This window comes from Meriones unguiculatus, chromosome 16 (assembly GCF_030254825.1).
Source record: "Meriones unguiculatus strain TT.TT164.6M chromosome 16, Bangor_MerUng_6.1, whole genome shotgun sequence".
In the NCBI taxonomy this organism is placed as follows: domain Eukaryota; kingdom Metazoa; phylum Chordata; class Mammalia; order Rodentia; family Muridae; genus Meriones; species Meriones unguiculatus.
Genome location: NC_083363.1, coordinates 39,637,735 through 39,664,573, shown reverse-complemented (window position 1 = coordinate 39,664,573; position 26,839 = coordinate 39,637,735). Strand labels below are relative to the sequence as shown.

The 26,839-nt window shown below is 43.0% G+C and overlaps 1 protein-coding gene across 4 annotated transcripts in view; it reads left to right on the top strand.

Annotated features, from left to right (window-relative positions):
- Positions 1 to 26,839, top strand: part of Adgrf5 (adhesion G protein-coupled receptor F5) — a 95,896-nt gene that overhangs the window by 15,282 nt on the left and 53,775 nt on the right. For 2 of the 4 annotated variants that reach the window (XM_060369698.1, XM_021643188.2), the window contains exons 1-2: positions 12,123 to 12,369; positions 25,734 to 25,859. In XM_060369698.1, coding sequence (XP_060225681.1) covers positions 25,758 to 25,859 — 102 coding nt within the window. In that variant the 5' untranslated portion in view covers positions 12,123 to 12,369; positions 25,734 to 25,757. Of the gene's footprint in view, positions 1 to 12,121; positions 12,370 to 25,733; positions 25,860 to 26,839 lie in introns of those variants that run through there. The other 2 variants (XM_060369697.1, XM_060369696.1) reach the window with 2 other exon arrangements.

Sequence of the window (26,839 nt, the reverse complement as noted above, 5' to 3'; positions counted from 1 at the left end):
AACTCCAAGTTCAGGGAACCTGATGCCCCGTTTATGTTGTGCAGTTGCCTATACCATGGTGCGTGCACACAGACACAAACTCATGAATAAACACAAATACTAAAGATTCAACAAAAAACGAGTAGGCTCCACCATGGTCAGAACTGTGGGAGCTTGCCTCAAGGGTCTCTAGCTCCTGTAGGTTGACATAGATCCTCTTTTGAAATATGGATTGAAAAAGTAAGCCACGGAGCTAGGGCCATGGCTCAGCTGGTAGGGTGCTTTCCTAACATGACCAGAGCACTGGGTTCCATCCCAGCACCCAAATAAACCATGCATGGTAGCCCACATCGCAGCATTCAGGAGACAGAGGGAGGGAAAGAGAGCTAAGGGCCATCTCCAGCTATCTAGTGTGATCAAGGCCAACACAGGCTACACGTGGCTCTTTCAGAAAGCAGTAGCCAGTCATATTAGCCTGGGGGTGGGAAGGACAAAGAAACTGGGCAGGAATCACTTTGATTCCGTAACTATGTGACCCTTAGAGTTTCTGTTTGTGTTTAAAAATTAGTAAGCACCAAGTTTAGTTCACATGTAAATATTTGCTTGATTAATAATGTTTTAAAGAGAAACGTTTTACTTCTTAGTTAATAATTCTCAATGTAAATAATTAGTCAAGGAAATTATATTGTCAAATAAACCAGGGCTTGTCCCCAAGGATGTAACTGTGCCAAAGCATTTGCCTAATGTGTGTGTGGCCCTGGGTTCAGTCCCTAGCATTTCAGGGGGAAAGGGAAGGCTAGCTCGATGAAAAGAAGAGACGTTAAGAAAATGTCTGGTCTAGCTGTTAAGTATGTTAAAATCTTTCATGATCCATAGAATCATATATGCTGCCTACTTCACTCTAATTGCTATGTGAAATTTGAGTGTGTAAGAGATTCAAGTGTACATAAACACACACACACACACGCACACCTATATCTGCATCTTTATGTGTGTATTTGTGTGGAAAGACTAAAACTATAAATGGCTTTTCCATCTTAGCATTCCAGGTCAGATGAGGCAAGCTGGAGGGGTGTGGGCCTGGAATAGTCATGTAATTGTTGATCTGGAGCTGTGTTTTGTACACTAACTTTCAAGTCCCAAAATAGCCTCATGGTCCTGAGAGGTGAATGCTGATAAATCAAAGGCAATGTAATTAGAAAAAGTCCTGAACTTGGAAACCCGGCCGCTTCCTTGTGCTGGAGTAGGTTATCAGAGCTGTGGCAGTGTGGACAATCTCCACGGGACAAGGCGTCCATTTGCACAATGCTCGGTCATTTTAAAGAGCAGTGGCAGATCCCAAGAACACCCTTCTCTTTAACTTCTTCCCTTGCCTGAAAAACTTAAGGTCAGGCTAGAACCCAGGACAATTCATCTATATGTTCACCAGCTTGATTGAGAGGATAATGAGAAGGTCTGTGCCTGTCTCAGAAGTCCCCGTAATGGTGAACAAAGAAGGCACCATACTTGTGTGGTGTGCCCATGTAAGCAATGTCACACCCATGACTTTGGGGAGGCAAAGGATTCAGTTGATTTATAGGCAAGACACTAGAGACTAATGCTTTTCTCCAGTATGGAAAACAAAACAAAAGAAAAAAACAACAAGTTATTTTGAATGTGAGTTACTAACATGTGTAAGTCTGGAAATTATGTGCCTTTACATTCTCTTTTAAATAATTCACAAGTGGTAACAAAAATAACGGTGTCCTTGCTCCATTAAGACCTTCTTGACTAGTTTCCCCAAGGCATACTCACAGACTCATTTTTCAGCCTTTCTCATCTCTAGGCTCTGAAAAAGAACAAGGAGTCAAACTTCAGGGAAAAAAAAATGGTTCTCATTTGTGCTTTATTTTCTGTTTTCACCACTACTACCCCCAACCTTGACTTTGGGCTTCTTCTCAGCTACCCTAAATAAATAAAATTTATTTATTTATTTACTTTACATCCTGATTGCAGTCACCTCCTCTCCTCCCAAATTCTGCCCATGTGTTCTTCCCCTTCTCAGAGAAGTGGGAGGTCCGCTGTGGGTACCAACTTGCCGTGACACATGATACAGAACCAGGCACATCCTTTCCTACTGGAGACAGACAAGGCAACCCGGTTAGGGGAAAGAGATCCAAAGGGATGAACCAGCCTATTTTTGGCCCCTTCTCATGACTGAATTTCAGAGCCATTGTCGTTCTTCACAGATCTGAGTGATCACTGGCCAATCCTTTTCACATTTTTGTCTCAAGCAAACATCTTCACATTACCTGACGTGTGATATAGTCTTGAAGCAGCTTTTATTAAAAAAGAGTTTATCATCACCCAGAGAAATAGAACATAAAATCAGAGGCCCTGGAGGCAAGCCTTGGGTAGGTGGGTGGGATGGCAATTGTTACTACTGGGAAATCCTTTTGGAGTTGACCAGAAGGCTATGTTGACTTGTTATTGCTACCCTTGTAGTTTACATTTTGAAAAACCTATGGTTTAAGTGTACTCCCAGAAACAATTTTACTTCACCCAAGATGGCAGTGTACTTCTTTCTATATGTAGCATTGGCCACTCATCTAGCAATAGGGGTTTTATTGAGGTTCCAATGTCATAGAAAACCTCATGTGAATATGTTATTGTGATAGTTAATCTAAATGATCTATTTGACGAAATCTAAAATCACCTGAGAGGTGGTCCTCTGAGCATTCTGATGAGAGATCATCTTTATTAGATTAGTTAAGGAAAGAAAACCTGCCTAGTGTGGGTGACAGTCAGCTGGGATTCTAGACTGTATAAAGGAGAAAGCAAACTGAGCATAAGCAATCACTGTTCTCTGCTTCTTGATTGAAGACACAATGCAACAACCTGCTTCAAACTGCTGCTTTTACTTCACTACCAGGATGGACTGTTTGCCACACTATTAACAAAAAGCAACCCTTCCTTACTTAAATTATTTCTGTCAGTGTATATTATCACAGCAGCAACAAAATAACCGAGACTGTTGGCAACCGAATCACACCCTGACATTGCTTTTGAATATATTGAATTACATTAACAGCAGATGTCCTCGGCAGCTGAACATTGAATTATATATACTAACAGCAGGTATCCTAGGCAGCTGCAAACTGATGAAGTAAAAGAAAGTGTGGCTTTGATGCCATTCATCTCTTAAAAAAAATTAATTGATCACCTACTCTTTTTAATAGTTACTAATCATCTTGTGTGACCTTTTTTCCATTTATGACTATATGTATGCATGTGCACATGTACATGTGACACCACATATGAAGGTCAGAGAACAACTCAGGCAGAGCTCACCAAACTAGCCAGGTTGATATAGAAATCCCCTGCCTCAATCTTTGGAGGTTGAGATTACAGGCAGGCCACATGCACAGTTGGCCTTTACATGGATTCTGGAGATCCAAATTCAGGTCCACACACTTGCTTTCAAATAAGCCCTCCTTCCCAGCCCCTTTTCTGCTTCAATACACTCTCTACTGTATCCCAGGCTGGTCTTGAACCCACTATGTACAACGATGACCTTGAACTTCTAATTCTCCTGCCTATGCATCTGAAGGGCTGGGGTCACAGTTGTACACCAGCATTCTGGTTTACGGCACTGGGAACTGAACCTCCGGTTTTGTGCGTGCTAGGCGTGATGGCCACCTAGCCATCAAGTTGGTTGTCAACTTGACTTCATATGGAATTAACTAAAATTCAAAAATAGAGGGCACACCTGCGAAGGGTTATTTGCTTAATTAGAAAATCTAATCTGGATCTTGAGGCTGGAAGACACATGCTTTTAATCTGGGCCACATCTTCTGCTGGATACCTCTATAATGACATGGAGACAGGCTTTTGCTCTTTGCCCGCTTGCCCTAATGTTGCTAGCAAGTCCATTCCTTCACTAGGATTAAAGTCTGCTTCTTTGGGATTCCAGCATATATCGAATACCAGCTGAGACATCCAGGCTTGTGCACTCTGATTAAGGTTTGCTGTGACAGTAGCAGCAAAGCATTGCAGTGAGTATGGGAAGAAGAATAGGATGTGTCAAAGGAAGAGCTTAAGAGCCATTCTCGAGCACACTGGTAGGTCTGACCCTCGTGCCTACAGAGAAATGGAATAGGACCCAGAGCCATGGAGGATGATGCAGTTCATCAGGAGAAGCAGGAGCCATGCTTTTGTCCTAAACCACAGGAAAGACAACAAAACAGAGACCCACGTGGAACAACAAGTCCATCTGGACTTTTCTCATTTAATTAACTTTTTTCATGTAGGTTACTAGGAGCAAGGAGAGGGGGTGTGTAGTAGCCAGCGTGAAAACTAATATCAGTTACACAATGGTCAGGGGACATGGCTTTAGAGCGATCAGAGTTAGCAGGAAAAGGATGAATTTATGTGCAAACAGCATGCCAGCCCACAGGCACATTTAAAAATTTGTGTTGAAATCCTACCTCTTGTCCTACTTTCTTGTCTCTCACCTCCCTCCCCTATATCATACAGAATCTTCAACTCTGGACCTACAAATTCACACTAATGTGCAACCCACTGGGAATAGAAATGGATAACATTTAGCCCTTCAAACTATGGAGTCAGAAGACAAGCTGTTTGTTTTCTCATTTAAGTCCACTTGCTTCAGAAAGTATAATTTCAGAAATGAAGAGGCTCAGACATAGGTTTCTCTGCTTCCAATCCTTCCACAGGGAGGCTGGAGGAATGGCTCAGTGGATGAAATTATTTTTGATCCACAGCACCCACATAAAAGCCAGGCACCTTGATAGGCATCTTTAACCCCTTCCTGGGGGGACATGGGTAGGAACAGGTGAATCCCTGGCCAGCCATTTAGCCAATCAGTGAACTCCAGGTTGACGTAGAGAAGCTGTCTCAAACAATAAGGTAAGAAGGGACCTCTGGCTTCCACAAGCACACACAGACTCTGTCAACAGCAGGGCCATTTCTATTCTCTCAGCATGTGGCATTGAGTTCATACCACTATTGTGCCAGTCAATACATTTCAGGTCAGTGGTCTTACAACTTGCTAAAAATCAACTCAACATTCTCCTGTGGAAGGATACAGGCTCTGGTAAGAGCTGTCTAATTCATTTACAGTGTCATCAAGTAATTAACTATCTAACTAATCAACTAATTAATTTTGCCTCTAATTAAGTCAGTAATCCAGATATCATAGCTCAGGCTTGGAGGCTGAGACATAGGATCTCCAAGTGATTGAGGCCAGCCTGAGCTATGGGCCATGACCCCTTCTCACTTACAAATAAGCAAATAAATAAATAAAACCAAATCAGGAAAGATCATAATGAAAAGACCACAGGACTATTCTAAGCTTAGCATCACTTCTCCCTGTATTCATAAATGGCCCCTCCATCTCAGACATCACATATGGGTGACCTTTCTGCCTGCATCTTTGTGGAAATGTTGAAACGCAAAGGATACAGGGACCTTAACAGTGTTCTTGACGGAGAACCGATTGTGGCGATTTTTACTAGTGGGATGGAAAGTGGAATGTTATGTTACCTCAAAGAGTGAAGAGCTGATCAGAGGAGCAGTGTTTAGGAAAGGAGAGAGGTCTATTGGAGTAAGGGTGGGTGCCTGCCGAACCATACGCTGGCTGAAGAGTTGATGGATGCCCATGGCAGAACAGTGTTGCCCCAAGCAGGATTTATAAATTCATCTTTGATCACTCCCTGACCCCTAACTGTTTGTGCTCACATTTTCTGTGTCAGTTCCAAGGAATTCACAAAGTCTATTTTTTTTTTTTGTTTTGTTTACGTTTATTGTCATTTGCACCAACTGAAGGCAATACAGACACAACCATATATGGCAAGTGGGAGTCCTTTGGGCTCAGTAACCTAGGAGAATACACATGCCATGAAGCGTGTACAGGTGTCTGAGAATGGCTCCTAACAGTGGGTTTTTTTCTTGGTTCTAGACTCTACCCTGATGTAGGCCAGTGCTCCTGTGGTGGTCCCCCGTTCTTCAGCATCTTCCTTGTTAGAGTCAGGCGAGAGTCTAATGGAATCCTCATAGCCACTATAGGCTAGGGTTCTATCTAGAGAGGACCACACAACTTCACAGCTTGGACAGAAGGAATTCTCTCTGGAACAAAGCTGGCTGGTTGACATACGAGGAAAGTTAAGTTATAGACATTTTCTGAGAAAGAACTTCCTGTCTTTATCCTCTATGGTGCTGTTGCTCTGAGAACTTTAGAGAAGCCAGGGCTTGGAGAGTGTGTATGACTAGGAGTTGTTGAAGGAGGAGAGCATGAGTACTGGATGCTTCTGTACAGCAGAAATGATCTTATTCAGTGAACTGTGGTTTGGACTCGTGTAGAAAGTGTCATCCTCTATGTTAATGAACAGAGAAGGAATACCTGTCAGCAGATACTTGATTGCCTTCTCTAGGACAGAGGAGTCACGCCACTTTACCTATGTGACCCACTATTCTGCTCTGGAAATTGGGATGAGGGAATATGTTTGAAGGGAATGCGGAGTGCTGGTATATAAACTTAAGAGAACTGTATGGAAAGACAGAAAACCCAGTTCTATTCTTTCTCTGACACTAAGAATGGACTGTCACCTTAATTAAGCCTATTAGTTTCCCCCTAACACAGGCAATTGGTACAGTCACCTGGTGTCAAGTTTAGCTTTTATTGTCAATGTCACAGAGCCTACAGTCACCTGTTGTGGGTATTAATATTTACTATTGATCTATCTTTAAGTTAAGTAGTGGTTATTCCTAAACCAGCTGTATACCCAAATCACCACACAGAGACTGGGATTTATCTAATTAACCTAGAGACAATGCTGGGCAATAGTTACTCCATCCTAAACCTTCAAGCCCGCATGGTTTCCTAACATTCAGATTTCACCCATTATGCTTGCTTTTAGTCATATCTTAGGTCCAGCTAATCCCTCCACATGGTTCCAAGACCTCTCCTACCCATTCTCTGCCTTCTTCCTGCTTGCTCTCTCTCCCTCCCCGACCAGGATCCTTTCCATTGCTCAGCATTGGGGCTGGTTGTTTAATTGACAATATAGAGAACAAATGGTGGCATGTTTTCACTAACTTGAGACAGGTGATGCTGATTGAAACCAGATAGTGGGGCAGAGAAATCAGCTTTTGAGTGAACAAGGGTAAATTGTATACATTCCAAAAGAACATTATATCAACAGTCACCTGAGAAAGAGTCTTTAATAAGGAATCATTTAGACCAGGTTGACCAGTAGGTATATCTGGGCAGTTTGTTTTAAATGTTAATTGATGTATAAAGACCATCCTATTATTGATGGTATCATTCCTTAGGCTGGGCCCTGAACCTTATTAGGTGAAGAAAACTAATAATCGAGTAGGTGTCAAGGGTGCATTGGTTTATCTCTACTGTTGATTGTGGGCATGATTTGGGCAGCTGCTTGAGTTTCTCCCTTGACTTCCTCTAAAATGATAGGCTGTGACCTGAAATTGTAAGCCAAATAAATCCCTTTTCCCCTTAAGTCTTTTTGACAGTGGTAGTCTTTTTAACACAGTGGTAGAAATGAACCTAGGATACCTGGGCTTCTTTTATTTTGATTTTGATTTTTTTTCTCATGCCATGCATGAATCTTTGGCTCCTCCCTCCCATATTATAATTTTTTTTTATTTTTGAGGTTATAATTACAGTGCTTCCCCTTCCCTTTCCTTCCTCTAAATCCCTCCATATACTTCTCTTTGCTTTCTTTCAAATTCATGGCCTCTTTTTCTCCATTTATTGCTATTCCATATACATATATATATATACTAACATAATTAACATGGCTACTAAACAGCCATATTGCTTTTTTATGGTAGCTTGGGCAATATGGCTGTTTAGTAGCCATGTTAATTATGTTAGTAAATTTAGAAGAAATTATGCCTATCATAAAGGATTGAGTTTTCTTTTTTTTCTTTTTCTTTTTTGGTTTTCTTTTGGGGTGGTGATAATGGTGGTAGAAATGATGAGGTCCCAAAAAGAGCTGAGAATATTGGATGCATAGGAGACCACTTTGAAGGTCTGAACCTAGAGTCCAGGGTTTGCGGATTACACTCAGTGCCAGTCACATCTGCAGAATACATTATCTGCTGGTGCATAGCACCTGCCCCAGAATGCATCATGGAAGAACCGAGGTGCTTGACCAGTGTACCCAGGTGTTAACATGTAAACGGCAAGAGGGAAAGTACAGCTTCCTTCTAGACAGATTTCTTCCCAGGCCAAGACCAAGGGAATGCCCAACTCCTTCAGCACCCCCCTCATGATACTAGGGGAGGAGGAAGGAAGGAAGAGTCGGTGACAAGTGGAGTTACCCAATAACTCTGATGTTCTATGCATCGCAGCTGAGTCATCTGAGTGATATACATGGGAACAGCCAGGATTTTTTTTTTCTCTACAGGAATGATGTCACCTCAGAGAACAGGATATTGTATTTGAGGATTCATGTCAGCTTCCCCCAAGTAGAGGTCAATGAGGGTCAAGTAAGGGTTGCTACTGGCCATTCTACAGAGCCATAATGGCTCAAGTTTCCCTCTCCCAGGAAAAGGCAGGGAAAATGGCAGACTCCATGCAGATTTCTACGTGGAGTGTGTTTGGGAGGCTGTCGGGTTTTACTGGAGGCATCAAGAAGTGGTAAGAAGTTGTCAAATGCATTCAACTGTCTCAGAAGACGGAAGATATAGGATCTCCCTCTGCAGACTACCACCACTATCTGAGAGATGTATGCTAACAGACCCATGGAAGAATGGGTATGTTACAGTGACTGTGACAACAACTTTGGAGGTTACTGCTTAGCACAGACATGTCCAATGCCTTTATTATAGACGCTGCCAAAATACGCACAGCACAGACAGCAATAAAGCCATCAGTACACTATAGAATGGCTTAGTTATTTACTTACACCTTCCTTGCATAAGGATAGAGCAATGGCAGAGACATGAAAATAGCAAAACAGAGCTGAGCCTGGGCCACATAGGGTCAAAAGGGTTGCCAGCACCTGGTTATGGATTTCAAAAGTGGTACTGATCCAGCCAAGATGTGGAAGTGGGAATGTTTTCCCAGTAGGTTTACATGGACGTCTTTGGAAATATTGCTCTGGGTTATGGTTTATGATGATGTATTATGTTCAAATAGTCTTCTCCCGGGAATCAATGGTCATCATCTCTTCTCTTGGGGATGTTATTTTCTAACAAGAGAGAGGTAACCAGTGATAGCAGCATGGCTGTAGGGTTTGGTGTCGGTAACCCGGAAGGATGGAGATGGCCAAGGCCATTGGAATAACTTATTTGGAGGGAAGGTCAGTGACTTCATTTTGGGCATGTGCAGCCTGAGGGCCTGTTGAACTCCCAGATGGAAATGGTATAAAGGCAATTGGGTGTGTGGGTCAGGGGTTCTGGTCCATGACAGAGACAGACATTTGAGAGTCATCATACAAATATTTAAACCAAAGTGGATCTTGCCTGGGGGATATATGTCAGCAGAGAAGCATTCCAAAGTTGAAGCCATGGGCCCGTTTGCTAACAGCAGGAACCAGTCAAGAGAACTGACAAGACACGGCTCAATTTCAGCAGCGTCTATTGATCATCTACCACATTCTGTTTGTGTAGGAGGACTGAGGTGTAAAATAAATCACACTAATCCCTGTCCTCAAAGTGCTTATAGTCAGTGCACTAAAATGATCATTTGGCTGCAGAATGGTAGCAGCAAAGACACCTTTAAGGCACCATGAGATGGGAAAAGAAACACTTGGCTCAGGACAGAAGAGCTAGGAGGGTCTTTGGAGAAAATAACACCTATAAATGTGAAAAGAGAAAGCATTTTAGGTGAAGAAGAGGAAGACAGAGGAATAAAATGACTAGAAAATACATAGGGACTGCAGCTGAAATTCTTGCCTGGAAAAGCGGGGGGGGGGGGGGGTGGTCTCCTTTCTAAGACTGCATCTGGCCTGGACAACACTGCTTTTAACAGGCTTGGGTAACACAACTGGTGGATTGTTTACCCTGGCTGCGTCCACAGCTTGCTTGCAGAGGTTTGAGTTCAACTTGCCACCGACCCCGACACTCTAGAATTAAAGAAAAAGGTGCCTCCGATGGCCAAAGCCACCTGGAGCTGCAACAAGGCAACATACTCTGCCAGTTGACTGAGCTGCATTGAGACCATATGGCGGTTTCATTTTCCACCCAGTTTCATTTTCCTGTAAAGTGTGCAGTGAGCACAGAGTGTTGTTTGCTACAACCGTGGTGAGGGAAAGGAAAGGGAAAGCCACTCTGTCAATTCCCAGGTCCACATCAGAGAGCCAGCTGCAGTCCAGCCACCATGCCCAGGGACTCACTCCCACAGTGCAGGCAAAAACTATCTAGGTCAAGCAGCTGAGAGCCTAGGTGTGGAATAATACATTATATGGGTTCATGCTCTTTTGCCCAAATACAACCTTCTATGTTTTTTTGTTAGCACATATTTCAATTCAGCCAACGCTGGGTTCAAACTGTCTGGAAAATACTATGCTGAAAGTATACAGACCCTTTCTTCTTGTCATGATCTTCTAAACAATACAGAATCACAATTATTTATATAACATTTATGTTACATTACATTGACAAACTGGGTGATTTAATGTTTGCAGGAATACACGCACAGGTTATATGCGAATGCTATGCTATTTGATATAAATGACTTGAGTAGCCTTAGACTTTTGAGTCTTCGGGGGCTCCTTGAACTGACTCCTGAGGGATGACGTTACCAAGCTTTTGTCTCCATTCTGATGGTTACTTTCTGTCTGCCCTGCAAAGATAGAATATTCAGAAGGTGCACAGGACCAAAGGGTGGTAGAGTGGAGCAGGGGGAGAAATGAGATAGAGGAAGTAGGCTCCATGTTTTCAGCCCAGGCCTAAACTTTTTATTTTTAAATTTAGCGTATATGTGTTTGTGTGTGGTGTGGTATGCCGGGATATGTGTGTAGAGGTCAGAGGACAATTTTATATAGTTGATTTTTTTTTCCCATTTACCTTTACATGGGCTCTAGGGATCGAACTCACATCTTAAGGCTTGAGTAGCAAGAGCTTTCCCATGTTGACCCACCTCCCTGGCCGGTACAGACTAGGACTAGCTCTTCCAAATGATCTACAGCAAGACCTATATATTCAACATGATTGTATCACGGTTCCACGCAGTAAAACTAAGGTTCGATATCATCAAGTCACGTGCATGTGATTGTGTGACCAGACAATGGTGGTTTGACTCCTTACGGTGAGGCTCTGGGATCCATGCCCTGACGCTGGTACAGCTTTCTCTAATACTTGGGACCATCTGGGTTGCTTACTTCCTACACAGATTCCCGGGCCCCAGCAGGACCTTATTCAGCAAATTCTGTGGATAGAGTTTCAGAAACTGCACAGCATTTCCCACAAAAAAGGGTTTACTCAATGGCAATATACCACTTCCCATCTTTCTTCTGAACTTGGACAGGTCACAGCTTCTCCTTGAACCCCAGTTCCCTCGCTTGTAAGGGTAAACGCAGGCGGGATCGTGTTCAGCTCGGAAACTGTAATTGTGGTTTACTGGCTTATCTTAAACCCTGGGATGGGAGCCTGCCGACTAGCCCTGGGGACCAGCCATCTTTATCCCTCCTTATCTTCAAATATCGCTGTTGCTGAGAGATGTTGAAGTGTTACTGAATGAATATCATTTGGTCCACAAATGGTCAGTTTCCCTGGAAACTAGACCTCCCTACTGTGAGTGTTTGAATCACAGCTCTCGCATCCTCTGATATATTTTTAGCTTCTGACTTCTTGGCCCTGCTAGAGACAAGGGGCTCATGGGTAATTTGAGTTTTCCTTACACAGTCTAAGCACATGGACATATCTTGAAGGATTAAATCGGGTATTCTGTATTGCTCACTCACAAGTGCTGACCCATTTCTGGTTTGTACTGTTTTTGATTTCAATTTTTTCCCCCTTTGGAGAAAGGAAAGCAAGAACAAGGGGCATTGACCAAACAAGTCTGTCCACTTGGTGGAGAGGCTTCTCAATAAGAGGACCTGAAGGACTTCCCATGGGCGTGAGGGAAATTGCACACGCCATCCGGGGAAGTGGACCAGGAAATCGCTTCTTGTTTTTCAAACAGAAACGAGGCTCTAGGGGATGGCTCCGTGAGGCTTGGAGGAACGCTGCTCGGGGAGGCAAAACTTGAGCAAAGGACTGGCCAGTCCAGTTCACAGTGATGCCTGCCCTCTGTCCTCTGACTGTCTGTGAGGTCCCCAAGAAGGCTGCGGGGCCAATGGCCCCGTAGTGAAAAGCAGAAGTTTCTAGACATCTGTTGAGAGCAGGCGCTTGCTCAGAGACAACAGCGGTGGTAGACAGGTAACAGACTTTTCTCTTTCTGTGGTCTCTATCCCTTTGTACCAAGAGCTCTGGCAACCTGAGGCATTTTTACATTGCTCTTACGGCATGGTCCCAGATATGCTCTGCCTGATCATCTGCAGCATAGCTGTGGGCTAGGAAGGTAACATAGATCATTTAAGATCATTGCCCTGCTGGCAGTTCACAGTGAAGCTGGCTGTGTGGGGTGGGGGTTGGTGAGCGTCTCCCTCCTGTTCTCTGGGACCCATTAGGTTTTTCTCTGTAGTAGGGATTACTTCCCAGAATCCTCCCAAAATTGTCAGGAGCATCAGTAAGCCGGTACTTCCCTGATAGCCAAGCAGCCATGGTAGTGGCCTGGAGAAAGGGGAGATTGCTCTAGAGTAGCTGAAGTAACTCTCAGACAGAGCTTGGGTTTGGCACAGAGACCTCCTGCCCATGGCTGAGGAGAAGGGAGCTTGTGTGTTGCTTAGTTAAAATGTCTGGGTTTAAGAACCAGTCAGACAAGTCGAGTGAGTGTTGTGGCACATGCCTTTAATCCCAGCACTCGGGAGGCAGAGGCAGTTGGATCTCTGTGAGTTCAAGGCCATCCTGGTCTACAGAAGGAGTTCCAGGATGGCTACACAGAGAATCCCTGGCTTGAAAAAACAAAACAAAACAAAAAAAAAAACAACCAACAGAAACAGTCTGACTTGTTTTGAAAGTTGTAGAATGTCAGAAAAATTTCTGTAGTGTACACTGCTTAAGTCATGTTTTCTCAGACTTTGTAGCCATAGCTCTTTGTCCTTTCTAAAGGGCCTAATATGGTTGGGTTTTGTTTCTGTGTTTGTTTTTATTTTGTTTGCTTTTTCTAGTGTTTGAGACAGGGTCTTGTGTCTTGCTACATAGCCCTGGTTGGCCTGGAACTTGCTAGATAGACTAGGCTGGCCTCAGACTTGCCTCCTCTATGTCCAGAGTACTGGGGAGATAGAGGTGAGCCATTTTTTTTTTCCTGATTGCGTAGGAATATGTGGATATTTTCTTACTGTGGAGGACTGGCTCTTGACAGTTTTAAATTTCTATACATCTCAATATATGCTTTCTCCTTTTGCCACAAATTATCCATCAAGTACCAGTTAAAGGCTTATTTTTATTCTTCCTGGCTCTTAGAACAAGCCAGGCTGGCATCCCCCATGTTCTCATTGTGAAATTCTTTTGATGACACTTAATATCTCTTCCATGGAAGGATAACATGACATATAAGGGATGCATTCAGCTCATTAAAATTTAGTAAGTATGAAAATAAAATTCCTCTCCTTTTTACTATTTGGCTATTTTTGTGTTGCTTTCAAACTTAATAATATTATTAACAACTTCCCAAGGATGAAACATTAAGATTAACAATTAGTGGTTTGGCCATTTCCTTTGAAGAACTTCAGTTATATTTATACAAGAGATAAAAACAGGAGGGAACACGTAAAGAAATTAAATGACTACATAGATCAATCTGTCATTTGAAAGCTAAATGGTTGACCAAGGGAAGCCTAGATGAAGGCAAAGGAAAATTGATTTTTACTTAATGGGTCATCTTCCAAATACTTTAAAAGTTAAGTATGTAAAAGGGGGTCTTCTCTCTCTGACCCCACTCTGTATATTGTAAAAAGATAAAAGAGTAAGAAAAACATTGCAATGAAAAGTGCTCATGGGTCACAGAGAACGAGAAGTGCCTTAATAAAGAAAAAGCAAGAAAGGAAAAACAGAAACAAAATAAAACAACAACAACACAAACCCTAAGAGTAATGGCAACTCACTTGGTTGTTTGTTCATATTGTCTTGACATAGCCAAGATTTCTTTAGCCCAAACCTTGGCGTCACTCAGGGCTGCTGGAGTTGAAATTCTGCTGTAGACCATCTTGCTCAACTTGTTTCCCACAGTTTCTCCTCAGAGATGTCAATGAGCTAATGAATCCTCTCTGCCCACTGCACTGACCTGGGGGTGGATGGGGGAGGTGGGCCGGATAGCCCGGTGCTACACCAGAATGCAGCCACATCACTCTTTGGACCACAGGGTGCTTCGTGGCATCCCAGGACCGTCAGACACGGGCTGCTGCCTCCTGAGTGGCTAAATCTGCCCCCTGTGAGTCTCGGTTCAGTTTCATATACTCATATGCAAGTTCTGTGCTCTCAGGTGATACCCATGCCTCTTCTTTCACCAGGCCACAGGTAAAAACTGGCATCTGATTCCCGATTTGCTGAATAAAGATGAGAACTGAGAATATGAAAGCGAGGCTAAACAATTGGCCCCGCTCTACACAGCGACTCCATTGCAGGGCTCCGGGATGAGGATTCAGATCTCTTTTCAGCCCATCAGCCCCTTTCTTAGCTAGGAATGTGGAGATAAAAGATAACAGATAATTTACGGGGTTGTCTTGAGTGCTTTAGCTTTTTCGGCATGGTGAATGCTTTGCTGGGGGTTGTGAAAGGGCCTCGAGGTATTGCATCATTTGGATATTTGCAGGCTGGAATACCTGTCATCCATTACTGTCACCCAGGATGCTTCTCATAACCAGAGCGAGGTCCACACACTTCACAGTTGCAATTGTGAAAGAGACCTGTGCAGTTTGTTGTTGGCTTTCAGTCTCCCCAGCGGTTCCGTTATGCCTCTAAGGTTGAGAGTGGTAGTCCTGGCCAGGGAGAGGGGTTGGAGCGAGATGCAGCAGCTTTACCTGGTTACGACTCTGAAAAGCTGGGGCTGTGCGCAGCTGTAAGCAGTGTGAGTTCAAATGCTGGCGAGCAAGGACGGGGAAGCCGTTCCTGTCTCCACCCACCGCCGCATTGTCTTCCCAGTTTAAACTGGAATGACCCCACTGGTTTGACACAGATACATTAGCCTCTGCTCCTTGCAGATCTCACAGAGTTTGATTAGATGTTCTAGTAAACAGGATGTGCTCAGTTAAATGCACAAGCAGGCCGAAAGCACCATAACGCACTGTATGCATAACAGAGTCACCATAGACTCGTGAGTGGTCTACCAGCTCTGCAGTTCGTGTTGTTTGACTCTGGTCACCACCCTCAAAAGAACTGGAATCTCACTTACTTCCTAAATGATAATCATAAAAGTAAAGACTTTAAAATCACACCCTAGTGGAATCAGGTACGCCAGAGAGGCTTGCTAATTTTCACAGAATTAAAAATACAGGGACTCTTGTTCTGTAATCGCCGAGATTTTAGCAGCATATATTCTTTAAATGCTTGCTGTGTCCCCAGCTTTGTAAAGATTACTCTTTTTCAGTGGTGCCAAGAGGCTTGTGTTATTATAATCTTTATTTTGTAGATAAGCAAATATACAGATGTTAAGTCAATTTAAAAAAAAATAGCAAGTGGGTAATAGAGTCATAATTACATTTCGGGCAGTCTGACTTCGGAGTTCATTTACGTAATTATTGGGCTACACCCCCAAAAACATTACAGCAGTGCCAAGTCATCCAGAGGGTTGGGCCAGAAAAGTAGCTAGGTGGAGAAATGCAGATGTGTTTCAAAGAAGGATGCATCCCTGAAGAGAAGATAGAAACGGTGTGCTACAATGGTTAAAGGCTCGGGATTTGGCAATAGACACTGCACTTAGTATGTGACCTGGGCATATTACATGCTTTAGCCAGGCATTGGTTTTCCAGTAACACAAGTGGGGAAAATGGTCGTTCTCATAAGATAGGATCATAAAGCATAAGGGAGCCTGATGTGTGTTGGGGTTAAGCCTTAAATCTAGTTTATAGACATGCTTGATAAACGATAGTGGTCATTGTTATTGAGGTTTGTTTGTTTGTTTTGTTTTTGAAGCCCCAAACAATATACAAAGCCCAAAAACAAACAAACAAACAAACAAACAACTTCACAGTGGTCAAGAACTGTATGAAGAGACACTCAGAGGTGGAAAACCATTGAACCCAGGTAGACTGTACCGTATTTTGTAGAGGAAATTACAGTAAAGGCTTGTGATAGATCTGTCTCTATTCAAGCGTTGTGGAGACAACTTTGGCTGAGCTGGTTTTGTGTTAGGTTACGGTGATGTTATTTGTCAGATGTCTAAGCATCCGTCGTCAGGGCATCTGAAATGACTCAAGTGCTTGAATTAGATACAGTGGTGATCTAGAGGGGAGTTCATTGGGAGCAAATGTGTCAGTTGCTATTGTGTAGGATTAATGGTCAGGGAGGTGGGGGAGGAGGCATTCAGGAGCTTATAGCCTCCAGCCAGAGGTGAAAGTAACAGCCAAGCCCAACAAAAGAAGCATGAGCTCTGAGAATGCCAGCAGTTACTTAGTTACTGGTGGGATGACATTCCCTACCCTTGTCTGCTTCTTGAGTCCAAGATTAATTGTAGGGCTGTGCCACCAGGTAGCAAATCCAGGAAGAGATGGGAAAGACTGTGGTAGCACTGAAGACAACAGATTCTATTTTAGACAAGCCAGATTTAGACTCAGATGGAAACAGTTGGGCTGCAGTAGTGTGCCTACTATTTGAAAAAGTAGGACAGGGTAGCAATGAAGCTTGGGGTATTCTCACACAAAGCTACTGTTCAAATTATGGAACTGGTCAATCTCCTCTAGAGCAAAAATGTCAAGAAAAAAAAAATCCAAAACAAATGCCTCTGTTTGGCAGGACTCGGTGATGCTGGTTGTAGTGGATGAGAAAAGGAGAGAAGCAGAGGGAATGAGGGGCGGAGAAGGGATGTCAAAGAGGAGGGAACACAGGTGGGAAACCAGAGGGAGGACTGGAGGCACATTTTTATAGCATACTTTTGATAATACGTACTAAAGTCACGTGGCCCAAACTAAGATATCTTGGAGCAGTAAGGTCTTCTAAGAATACTGCATTCAGAGAGAAAAATGAAGTAATTCTTTTTTTTTCTTTTCTGTTTTGTGTGGCATAGTCCTGATTGTTAAAGTTCAACAATACTCCTAAGGAAAGACATAAGAATGTAAGAGACTTTTGATCATGACCAAGGGTGGACACAGTAGATCACAGGAAGGTATTGTGGCCAGAGCTGGAAAGGAGTGACTTCAGAAAGGTAAAATGGTCCCATAACTATGTACATGCTGGAGCATTTTATTTATTCGTGCATGTGTGCATGCACCTGTAACCTCATGTTCCCTGAGGGGTGCATATGCACATATGAAAGCATGCGTGTTGAGGGTAAATATCTACCTCTGGGTGTCTTCCTCAATCATTCTTCACCTTATTTTATTTATTTATTTATTTATTTATTTATTTATTTATTTATTTATTTTTTGAGGCAGAATCTCTCCCGAATCTGGAAGCCACCAGCTTAGCTAGAGGGGTTGGCCAGCATGCCACAGGGACTCTTCTAGTTCCACCTAGTAGTATAGATGTTGACTATGAAGACTGCTTCTTTACGTGGTGCCGTGGGACTGAACTCAGGTCCTCATATTTGCATAGCGAGCACTTTACTAGCTGGGCCCGCTCCCCGGCCCAACGTGTTGAACTATTTTAAATTACAGGACAGATCTCTGCTCTTGCGTGTTTTCCACAGTCCAGCGACGAAATAGTTAAGATTTGGCCCAGAAGACACTTGGCTGTTGGGTTGCCGAATGTTATTAGTGTTACTTAGCTGCTCACCCAACAGCAGTAAATCTACAGGGCGGTGAGGCTTAGACCCACCCCTTCTCAATATTTTCCTGTGGCCAACCACAGGGCTACTCCTGTCAACAGCTGGACCGTTTACTTGACATTGTTCTGCCTGGTGAGGGAAACCCCTTTCTGTGATACACTGAAGCCAGGAGATAGGATAGATAAGCGTCCAGTTAGGAACCTTGTGTTTTTTTTAAAAAGATGATAATCTCTCCTTAAAGGTTAAAATTCCCCAGTGATTTACAAGAAGGCAAGAAGGCTAAGGGGTTATCAAGAATCAACACATGTGTGGTGTGTTTTGGAAAACTCCATCCCATTGTGTACAAACAAACGTTCCTCCGTAATCAGATAGTCCCCGGGCTGCTGGGACACAATGCTGCCACAGAACCCTATTTCAAGGCAAAGGAAAATTAAATAGGAAAAAAAAAAGTTCTTCAATTGAATCCTTTAATTGGCATTGTGTTTCGTGTTTGTGTTGAATAAATATTTATTTTATAATCCTGCCTGTGCCAGGGATGAGTCATCGAATTAAATAACGTCAGCAAAGATAAGTCTTATTATCTGCAGTTGTAAATACCAGTCTGTTGGGAGCCTCTTAAAGCTACACGTGAGGATTTTGAATCTGCACTTCTGTAGCTCTGGAGGGAGGTTATATATGGACAGTGTCCCGTCCTCATCAGAGCCTCAACCATCATGCACATGAGTGAAGACTTCTTATCTGTCTATCTATCTATCTATCTATCTATCTATCTATCTATCGATCGATCGATCTATTGATTGATCTATCTATCGATCTATGTAGCTATCTAATTTTGTTTCCTCTGTGTGTGTGTGTACTTTTACACATATGTACAGATGCACATCCTTGTATGTACATAGAGGCCAGTGGTCAACACTGCGTGTCTATTTCTATAATTCTCTACCTTTCTGGTTACTGTTTTTGACTCAATGAGCCTGGAGCTCTTCAGTTGGATGGACTGGTTAATCACCTGCGAGGCCTCTGGATGCTCCTGTCTACAACCTTCTCAGATCTGGGGTTGTGACCATCGTCACTTTTCTTACACAGGTGCTAGAGCTCCTAATTCAGGTTCTCACATTTGCACAGCAAGCGCTTTACCCATTGAGCCATATCTTGTTCTTTCTTTCTTTGCTTTTGTACAATTCTGGGGATCAAACTAAAATCTGTGTACAAGGTAGGCAATTGCTCTAACATTGAATCACACCCCCAGTAAACAGGGGAAATAATCTTAGTGTGTAAAGCTGCTCCTAAAATAAGGTAGCATCACCTATTGTCCACCATAATGTTTTGCATTGTTCTCTCTTGGTACAGTGATAAATGAACACACTACTTTTAGTCTAAGTCTTGAGCTTGGTAAGAATCTGTTTTCAAAAAGAGCCTAGTGTACCCTAAGACATGGAGTTAAGGGATATAAAGAGACAGCTTCCAAGCTGGGTGGGAGTGGCACACATCATTAATACCAACACTCGGAGGCAGAGGCAGATGGATCTCTGCTGAGGTCAGCCTGATCTACAGAGTGAGTTCCAGGACAGCCACTGGGTGTGATCGTCCTCTTGGCCTGGACTTGACTATTTGCAATTCTGCTAGATTTGGTTCTAGCCTTCTCTCACACCTGTCTCTTTATTAGATCTTAACTAATCCTGTGGTCAAAGTTATCACCTCTGCCTAAACTAGCTACTAGACACCTCACAGAATATCTGTCTTCTGCTTTTTTGATGTCAAGCCACTCTGACCCACTTATAGATACTTAAATGGACAGTGCTTTCTATTAGCGTGGGGCCTTTGTAATTGATTCTTTTCTACATGGAACCTTTCCTTCTAATTCTCTCTCTCTTTCTTTCCCCATCCCCCTAAAGTTGAGATATATGCTTTGGTTTCAGATTATTTAAATGCTATGCCTGGAACACTTTCCACAAACCCAAGACTGGGTCAAGTCTTAGATTTTTTTTTTTCTTTCCAGGAGGTTAAGCACACTGATAAAATAATCCATACTGGATTTAGGTTTCTTACATTTAAATTCTTGCTGTAAGTTGTTTAAGTGCTACGTGGCTCAGTTAATTTTAGATCATACTGTTAATTAGAAAGCATACATGAAACACTTCAGTGGGATTTGTTATAAAGATGAAGTGATTAAATATAGTCAGTTCTCAGCATTGGTACATAACAACTGCTCAAGACCTGTTAATTATACAGTGGCTTGAGTAATTGATTCTTTAATGATGTCTGTCTGCTTCATTAGACTCAAAGCTCTATGGAAACAGGACCTGACACTTCCTTGAGCCCGGCGGAACACCTGGCACTTGTCAGGACTTAATGAATGGATACATGAATTGATGAGTGAGGGAATCATGGCTTCATGGAACAATACATGCCGTGCAGGCAGGAAGGTCCTGAGCCTGCGTTAGTGTGTGGAGGTGTTCAGGGAATAGGACTATTTATAGCTGCATGCATCAAGGGACTAGCATTAAGAGGCAGCCTTTTCCTGGACACAGTGGGTGGGTAAGCTTTGAATGTACGGTGACTACTGGGCCTCCGAGATGAAGATTAATGAACCAAGTAAATGGCAGGATTATCTTGGTTTGCCAAACACATAAAAATAGTTCGCTGATAATTGTTCTCTTCCACCCTCCAAAATAATTTTTGTTTGACTTTTCACTTTTGTATGAAAACTGGAAAAACTCTTGTGCTATTTTGATAACCCCATATCAGTCAACATCAGTAGTGGAAATATGGGGGATGCTTATTAAACACATTATTCAAAAATAAAAGTCAGGTCATGGAGAGCCTTGGGTACCAGTGGGAGACTTTTATTTTGAAAATCTTTAAGAGATTGAGCAGGGAAGAACTGGAGAAAAATAAAATGCTTCAGAAAGACCCATCATGTATCTAAGTAGAAGTGAGCCAAAGGAAAAGGATGGCAGCTATTGTTGCTATGGTACACAGGTCAGCCAGGAAGGCCTGGCACAGGTCATAAATCAGAGAGGCGTGGCTTTGGCCAAATATAGAAGTTAAACTGAGCAAGACTGCATCTGAGATGCAAAGCATATTAGGAATTGGACATGTTTCTAAAAGTCAAAAGGGCATGTGTGCACACCTTTAATCCCACACTTGTGAGTTTGAGGCCAGCCTGGTTTACAGAGCTAGTTCCAGACAGCCAGAACTACACGGAGAAACCCTGTTTTGAAAAAACACAATAACGATAATAATGTGACACTAGATTGCATGTTTCAGTTGATTGCTCCATTTTGAGAAAAATTTCCATTTATTATTGTTGCTATTTCACCACAAAACTCTCTTGGCTCAAACACCCTTTTCTTGGTGCAATAAATTGCTTGTTAATTAACTTCTCCATTATCGTGTCATCTTCAGTGTGGCTCTGAGCCCTGAACAAAGCTTCCATTTCCATATCTGGAAAGTAAGTAGGAATAATCTGGTAGTCTCACAGAGTTACGGATTGGTGCCTAGAGGGTTAAATGACACAACCCATTTATTTTTAGTGTGTAACCGAGACTACCTTTAAACTCATGATCTTCCTGCCTGGAATCACAGGGCCTGTTCTGTGGTGTCCAGAGACCACAGAGCTCTATCACCCTCATAGAGTTTAGTACCATGCTGGGGTGGAAAGTTGCCCATCTGGGGGCCTAGGGGCTGTGATCCTCATCACAACCAACAACTATCCAAAGTCCTCTCAACGTGGTCCACCAGGCAGTAGGAAAATATGATTAGCTGGAATTTTAGCCGTCATCAGTCACGGCTTGGGTTCCGACTGTCTCCACCACTTAGCTAGCTAGCTGTGAGAATGTTAGCCCCAGACTTGAGCATCCTCATCTGACAATACAAGAGGATCGAGTGTATTCCATGAGGGAACATGGGAAGGCAGAGCTGGGTGGAGATTACCAAGCCAATCACTTCCAGAAAGAATTATACAACGGCCCTGTATCCTGGCATTCATGTGGTAGTCCACACCGTCAGACAACCCAAATGTGACCATTTTGTGAATAGGTGCTGAACTCTGCAAGAGGCCCATTTGTTTTCTTCTCTCTTGCCCCTACCTCATCTCTAATAAAACAAAGTTAGCCAGGACTGCTGGCGGGATTCCTGGAGAAGGGTCGGTCTTCAGCTTGGGGTGTTCCAAAGATTTGGGAGAACAGGTTGGGCCTTCACTGTGCATTTCCCGATGCATAGTCACTCTACATGAGACCGTCATTATTGACATCATGAGACAGATGTGTAATGGTCCATGCATTGCCGGGAATCACGACAACCTATTCCTGGGATGTGACATCAGCCTGCACTTTTCTTTCTTCTGCCTCTTGTACCTTCTTAGACGGGAAGACGGAGTCTGGGTTGACCAGGAAGTTGCTTAGTACAAAGGGATAAATCCTGGAAATTAGACCACATTTCCCAGCTGTTGTTCTCAGGAGCAGCCAGCTCACACAAGACTTAGAGTTGGGTATCCAGTACTTTAATTCATTAAGAGAAAGATTAGCAATGACAGCAGGTAATCGTCTTCCTCTCTGTGTGTCTTTGACCTTTATTCCAGAAATGTTAGAAACCATATACATTTCTAGGGGCATTACAATTAAAAGGTGCCTGTGACCATACATGGCCTTGGTTGTGGGAGGCAGCTCCAGGTCTCAGCTAGATCAGTGGCTAAGTTACAAATCACCTGCTGGTTTCCTCGTGGGTGAGAACTCCTCTGAGCTGGAGGACAGATGTGTTATAAGATTAGTGGCAAGGCTAAGAGGAGTGACAAATTTAGGGTTCTTCCCTGCTGAAATAGGAGCCCCAATAGCTGAAGTGATCTCCAGCTGGTACTATGTCCCCTTTGACCAAGCCCCTGTCACTCTTGTTTACAATTATTTAGAATACTGCTTTCCCTTCACAGTGGTGACTTTCTCCTTTCTTCCAGATAATGCTCATCTTTGTAATGTAGCTGACAACTGTCCCTCATTCCAGAGGAACATTTTAATTCATAGGATGGGGTCATATCTGTGTCTCTTGGGACACACACACACACACACACACACACACACACACACACCAAATGAGTCAATGTGTTGTTGTTTTTCTCAAAACGTCTCAACAGAATGAAGAGTGTAGGCTTTATCAAGAACAGTCTCAAAGGAGGACAGAGGTAGAGAGAGATGGAACTATATTTGCCACATTATAGGAACTATGTTGGCTTATGTTAATGCATCAGATGTAACCATTTAGGAAATTTAGAATTCCATTAACTTTAACCCAAATGAACAAAAAAGATAAAGTGTGTGGGAAGTAAGGATCTGGAGTTTTCTCTGTGTCTCCTATGCCTGAGTCCCTCCCTAGGTGTCAAGGGCTAAGGAAGACTTACTATTCTGTTATTGTTTCTCACATCCTTGATTAACGGCCTCATTGTGGTGCCAACCAGTATATATAATGTCCTGTGTTGTGGCTTGAGAAGATTAATTAGCCTCCGGAGGGGGCATCCTTTGGAGATATAGGATGAACTGATTCATCCTAGAGATAGTTGTTGTCGGCAGACTTCATCAGCCTACCCCTGCATCAAAGCTGTACGCGAAGATTGAATGATGTGTCAGTGCAGTTTCCTTGCAGCAGATGCGTCTGGCCTGTGGCATCTGTTCCCATAACTGAAATTGCAAAGCATTGTTCACCGAGCTGAAGAATTTTAAAAATGCATTGACTTCCAGATGTGCAAACTGAAACATTTCCCAAAGCTTTGCATTTCCCTCTTTCCCTCCAGGGAAGAGGAAAAGGCAGTTGGCTCTTGGCGATTGACATGCGGTTCTTCCCGACATGTGCTTCTTGGCCCTCATCAGTGTGGCATCCTGATCTTGACTCTCTGGTGTTCTCTACAGCTCTCTCATGGCTGTCCTCCTCCCGTCACTGAACATTGGAGTGATAACCATCACCATATTCATGTGCTTTGATATTTTCAGTTCTTTCCTACCCTGCCGGACCCTATTATTTTTTTAGAGTCAGGATCTTAGGAGCTCTTTCTGACTTTTAATCTCATTTGTGCCTCAGGAAACTCTGAGAGAATTAAGGGAGAAAAGGTAATGACTCCAGTAGATGAACTACTGGGTCAAAAGGAAATTTAGTCAAGGGCACAGGTCACAATGACGACCCTAGACCATAATCCAAATCTCCCATCTCAATCTGCAGCTCTTTTCACAGGCTCACATGGGTGTAGAAAACCAGTGAGAGGGCTGGGGAGGTGGTTCAGGGCCTGCTGTGTCCCCGTGTTGTTCAGTCCCTAACACTCACATTAAAGCCCAGTCCAGTAGTGAGTGTCTCAGTGAGTAATCTCAGCACCAGGGAGGCAGACAGACAGACAGACAGGCCCCTGGGCCTTGATGACCAGTCAGCTGAGTCAGTCAGTGAGCTCCAGGTTCAATGAAGGACCTGCCTCCAAACATAAGGTAGAGCGCTACAGAGGAAGATTCTTGATGTTGATCTCTGACCTTACGTACGTGCACAGGCGAGCCAACCTGTGTACACACTGCGTGCACACACGCAAAGTCAGAAAAGAAAGGATTTACACCAACTCATTGTTCTTGGTTCCTGGATGTACTTGGTTTGGTATTATTGCTCTGATTTTCAAATATAACAATTATTGATTTGGTTGCGAGAAGGCTCCTTTTTTCGTATCATCAGCATTATATAGAGATATAGAGAGAGTTTTAAAATTAGTATGCCAAATAGGATATTTTATGGCACTAATATCATATATGTTTTATATGGTGCTACGGTGTTACAAGATAAAACTGGTATTTTTATAACTGAATACTAAAAAGCCCTGGTCTATTAATATGGTCAAAGGGTCAGTTGAATGGGTTGCTTTACAGAATTAAAATAAAAAATTAATCGATTAAGAGAGAATGGGGTAGGCTTGAAAATACCGAAGTACATCGAATATTACAAAAGCAAGGCCAGTTTTCCGAATGCCTTTAAGTACAGTCTGTGTAGTGGATCATATTAGAGGGATTCTTCTTATTTCTGTGTGCACATGTATGTGTGTAGGGTGTGCATCTGTCATACAGCATGCATGGAAGCTGGAAGACAACTTCAAGTGCCCAGCCTTCGCATGTTTGAGGCAGGGTCTCTTTAATGTTCAGCATTGTGTACACCAGGCTGGCTGGCCAGGAGCTTTCAGAGATTCAGTTCATTTCACTTCATATCTGTTCTTAGCAGTACTGGATTTATAGATGGTGCTCTCCTGCTCTCCTGGTTTTACATGTGTGATGGAGATTTGAGACGGCATTGCCTAGGCTGGCTTTACATGGGTGCTGAGGATGCAAAATCCTGTTCTTATGTTTGTGCAGTAAGCATTTCCCGCACTATGCCAACTCCCAGACCTAACTACTATCTCTTAATAGACTGTCCATCTTTTTTTTTTCTCGCTTTTTTTTTAGCCTTGTGTTTTCCTCTCTTTCCTTTAGCCCACTCTTCATCATGTATACAGGAACTGTACCCCCAAGCCTGCTACCTTTGTTTTACTTACTCCCACTAACATCTCAAAACACCCAGCCTTTCTCATCCTCTCAGACATGTTTGTCTTCCCAGGAGAGACAAAGCTTCTTCCTTAGTTAAATCCCTCTGTGCCCTTCCCTTCCATTGAAAAGGTCCTCCAGTGATATAACATTCAAGACAAGGGGTGGCAATTCTTTTTTTGTTTCCCAAGTCAATCACTGCGTTTCTAAAGTGTCATATTTTCTTTCAGGCACAACAGCTCAAGCCTGACGGAATGAACTCGCCAAGGACAGTCACGTTCTACTTTGTACTCACAGTCATCTGTTCTTCAGAAGCTACCCTGAGCATGACTGTAGAGCCCATTGTTCATCCTTCGGTGAGTCTGCTGTAATTTCCCCGGCGCAGTTTTTTGATTTCCTGGAAAGGTCACAATCAGAAAGCAGTCCTTTAAAACAGTCATGCAGGAGGGAATTTGAGGCAGTGCCATGCACTAATGTAATTAGTCATTTTTCCTGGGCTGCAATTTTCTGCAGACTGAAATCAGCAGTATCAGGAGAGATCACTAGTAGCATCAGGAGAGATCACGCAGGCCACGCACGCTTACTAGACCACATGTCCAACCTTGCCGGTGGGCTACCTGCAGCAGAGAAAAGTTGTAACTGCACATCAACCCAAATTTGTAATTTTATTTAAAAGAGTCAGATTTAAAAACAGTGTAAGTCAATTGCATAATTCTTCGTGGTAAACGTTTGTAGATGACATCATCATCACGTTGCCATCTTGAAAGGCTGGAGACACCTGATTGGCTAAGTTTCACACGAAAACTGGCCATGGTAAAGCAGATTTGGAAAGCTGAGCAGAATACATGTTCTCAAAGGACTTTACCTGAGCATCAGACTGCAGCACCATTCAAAAGCCATTTGTCTCTGTGTGCATTATCATAGTAAAAGGTCAACATCTCCAAAAAGCCCATGGAAGTGTCCTCCTCAGGAATAACACAGGTCGTTTGTCTTGGGGAAGTCATAGGGCATTCAGCTAAGTAAAGGGTATTGCTTCATATGGGATTCTTTATTCCATGTCTCCTTATGCTAGAGGCAAGGCTCACTGCTGCCTGGGAGATCAGACATGTGTTTCTGCATCTTAGTCTCCTCATCTATAGAATCATGCTAATGGAAGTACAGATTTGCTATGATTCTTATGAGAGTTAAATTGGTTTATATTTATAACAGGTATCAGGAAAAAAAGCTTGTCTTTAAGCTTTTCCCCCCATATTGAACTTAATCTGAGGGGGCTGAACTTTGATTCAGGGACTATAATGTATTCATATTTAGTATGCTTTAAATATGTGATCTTACT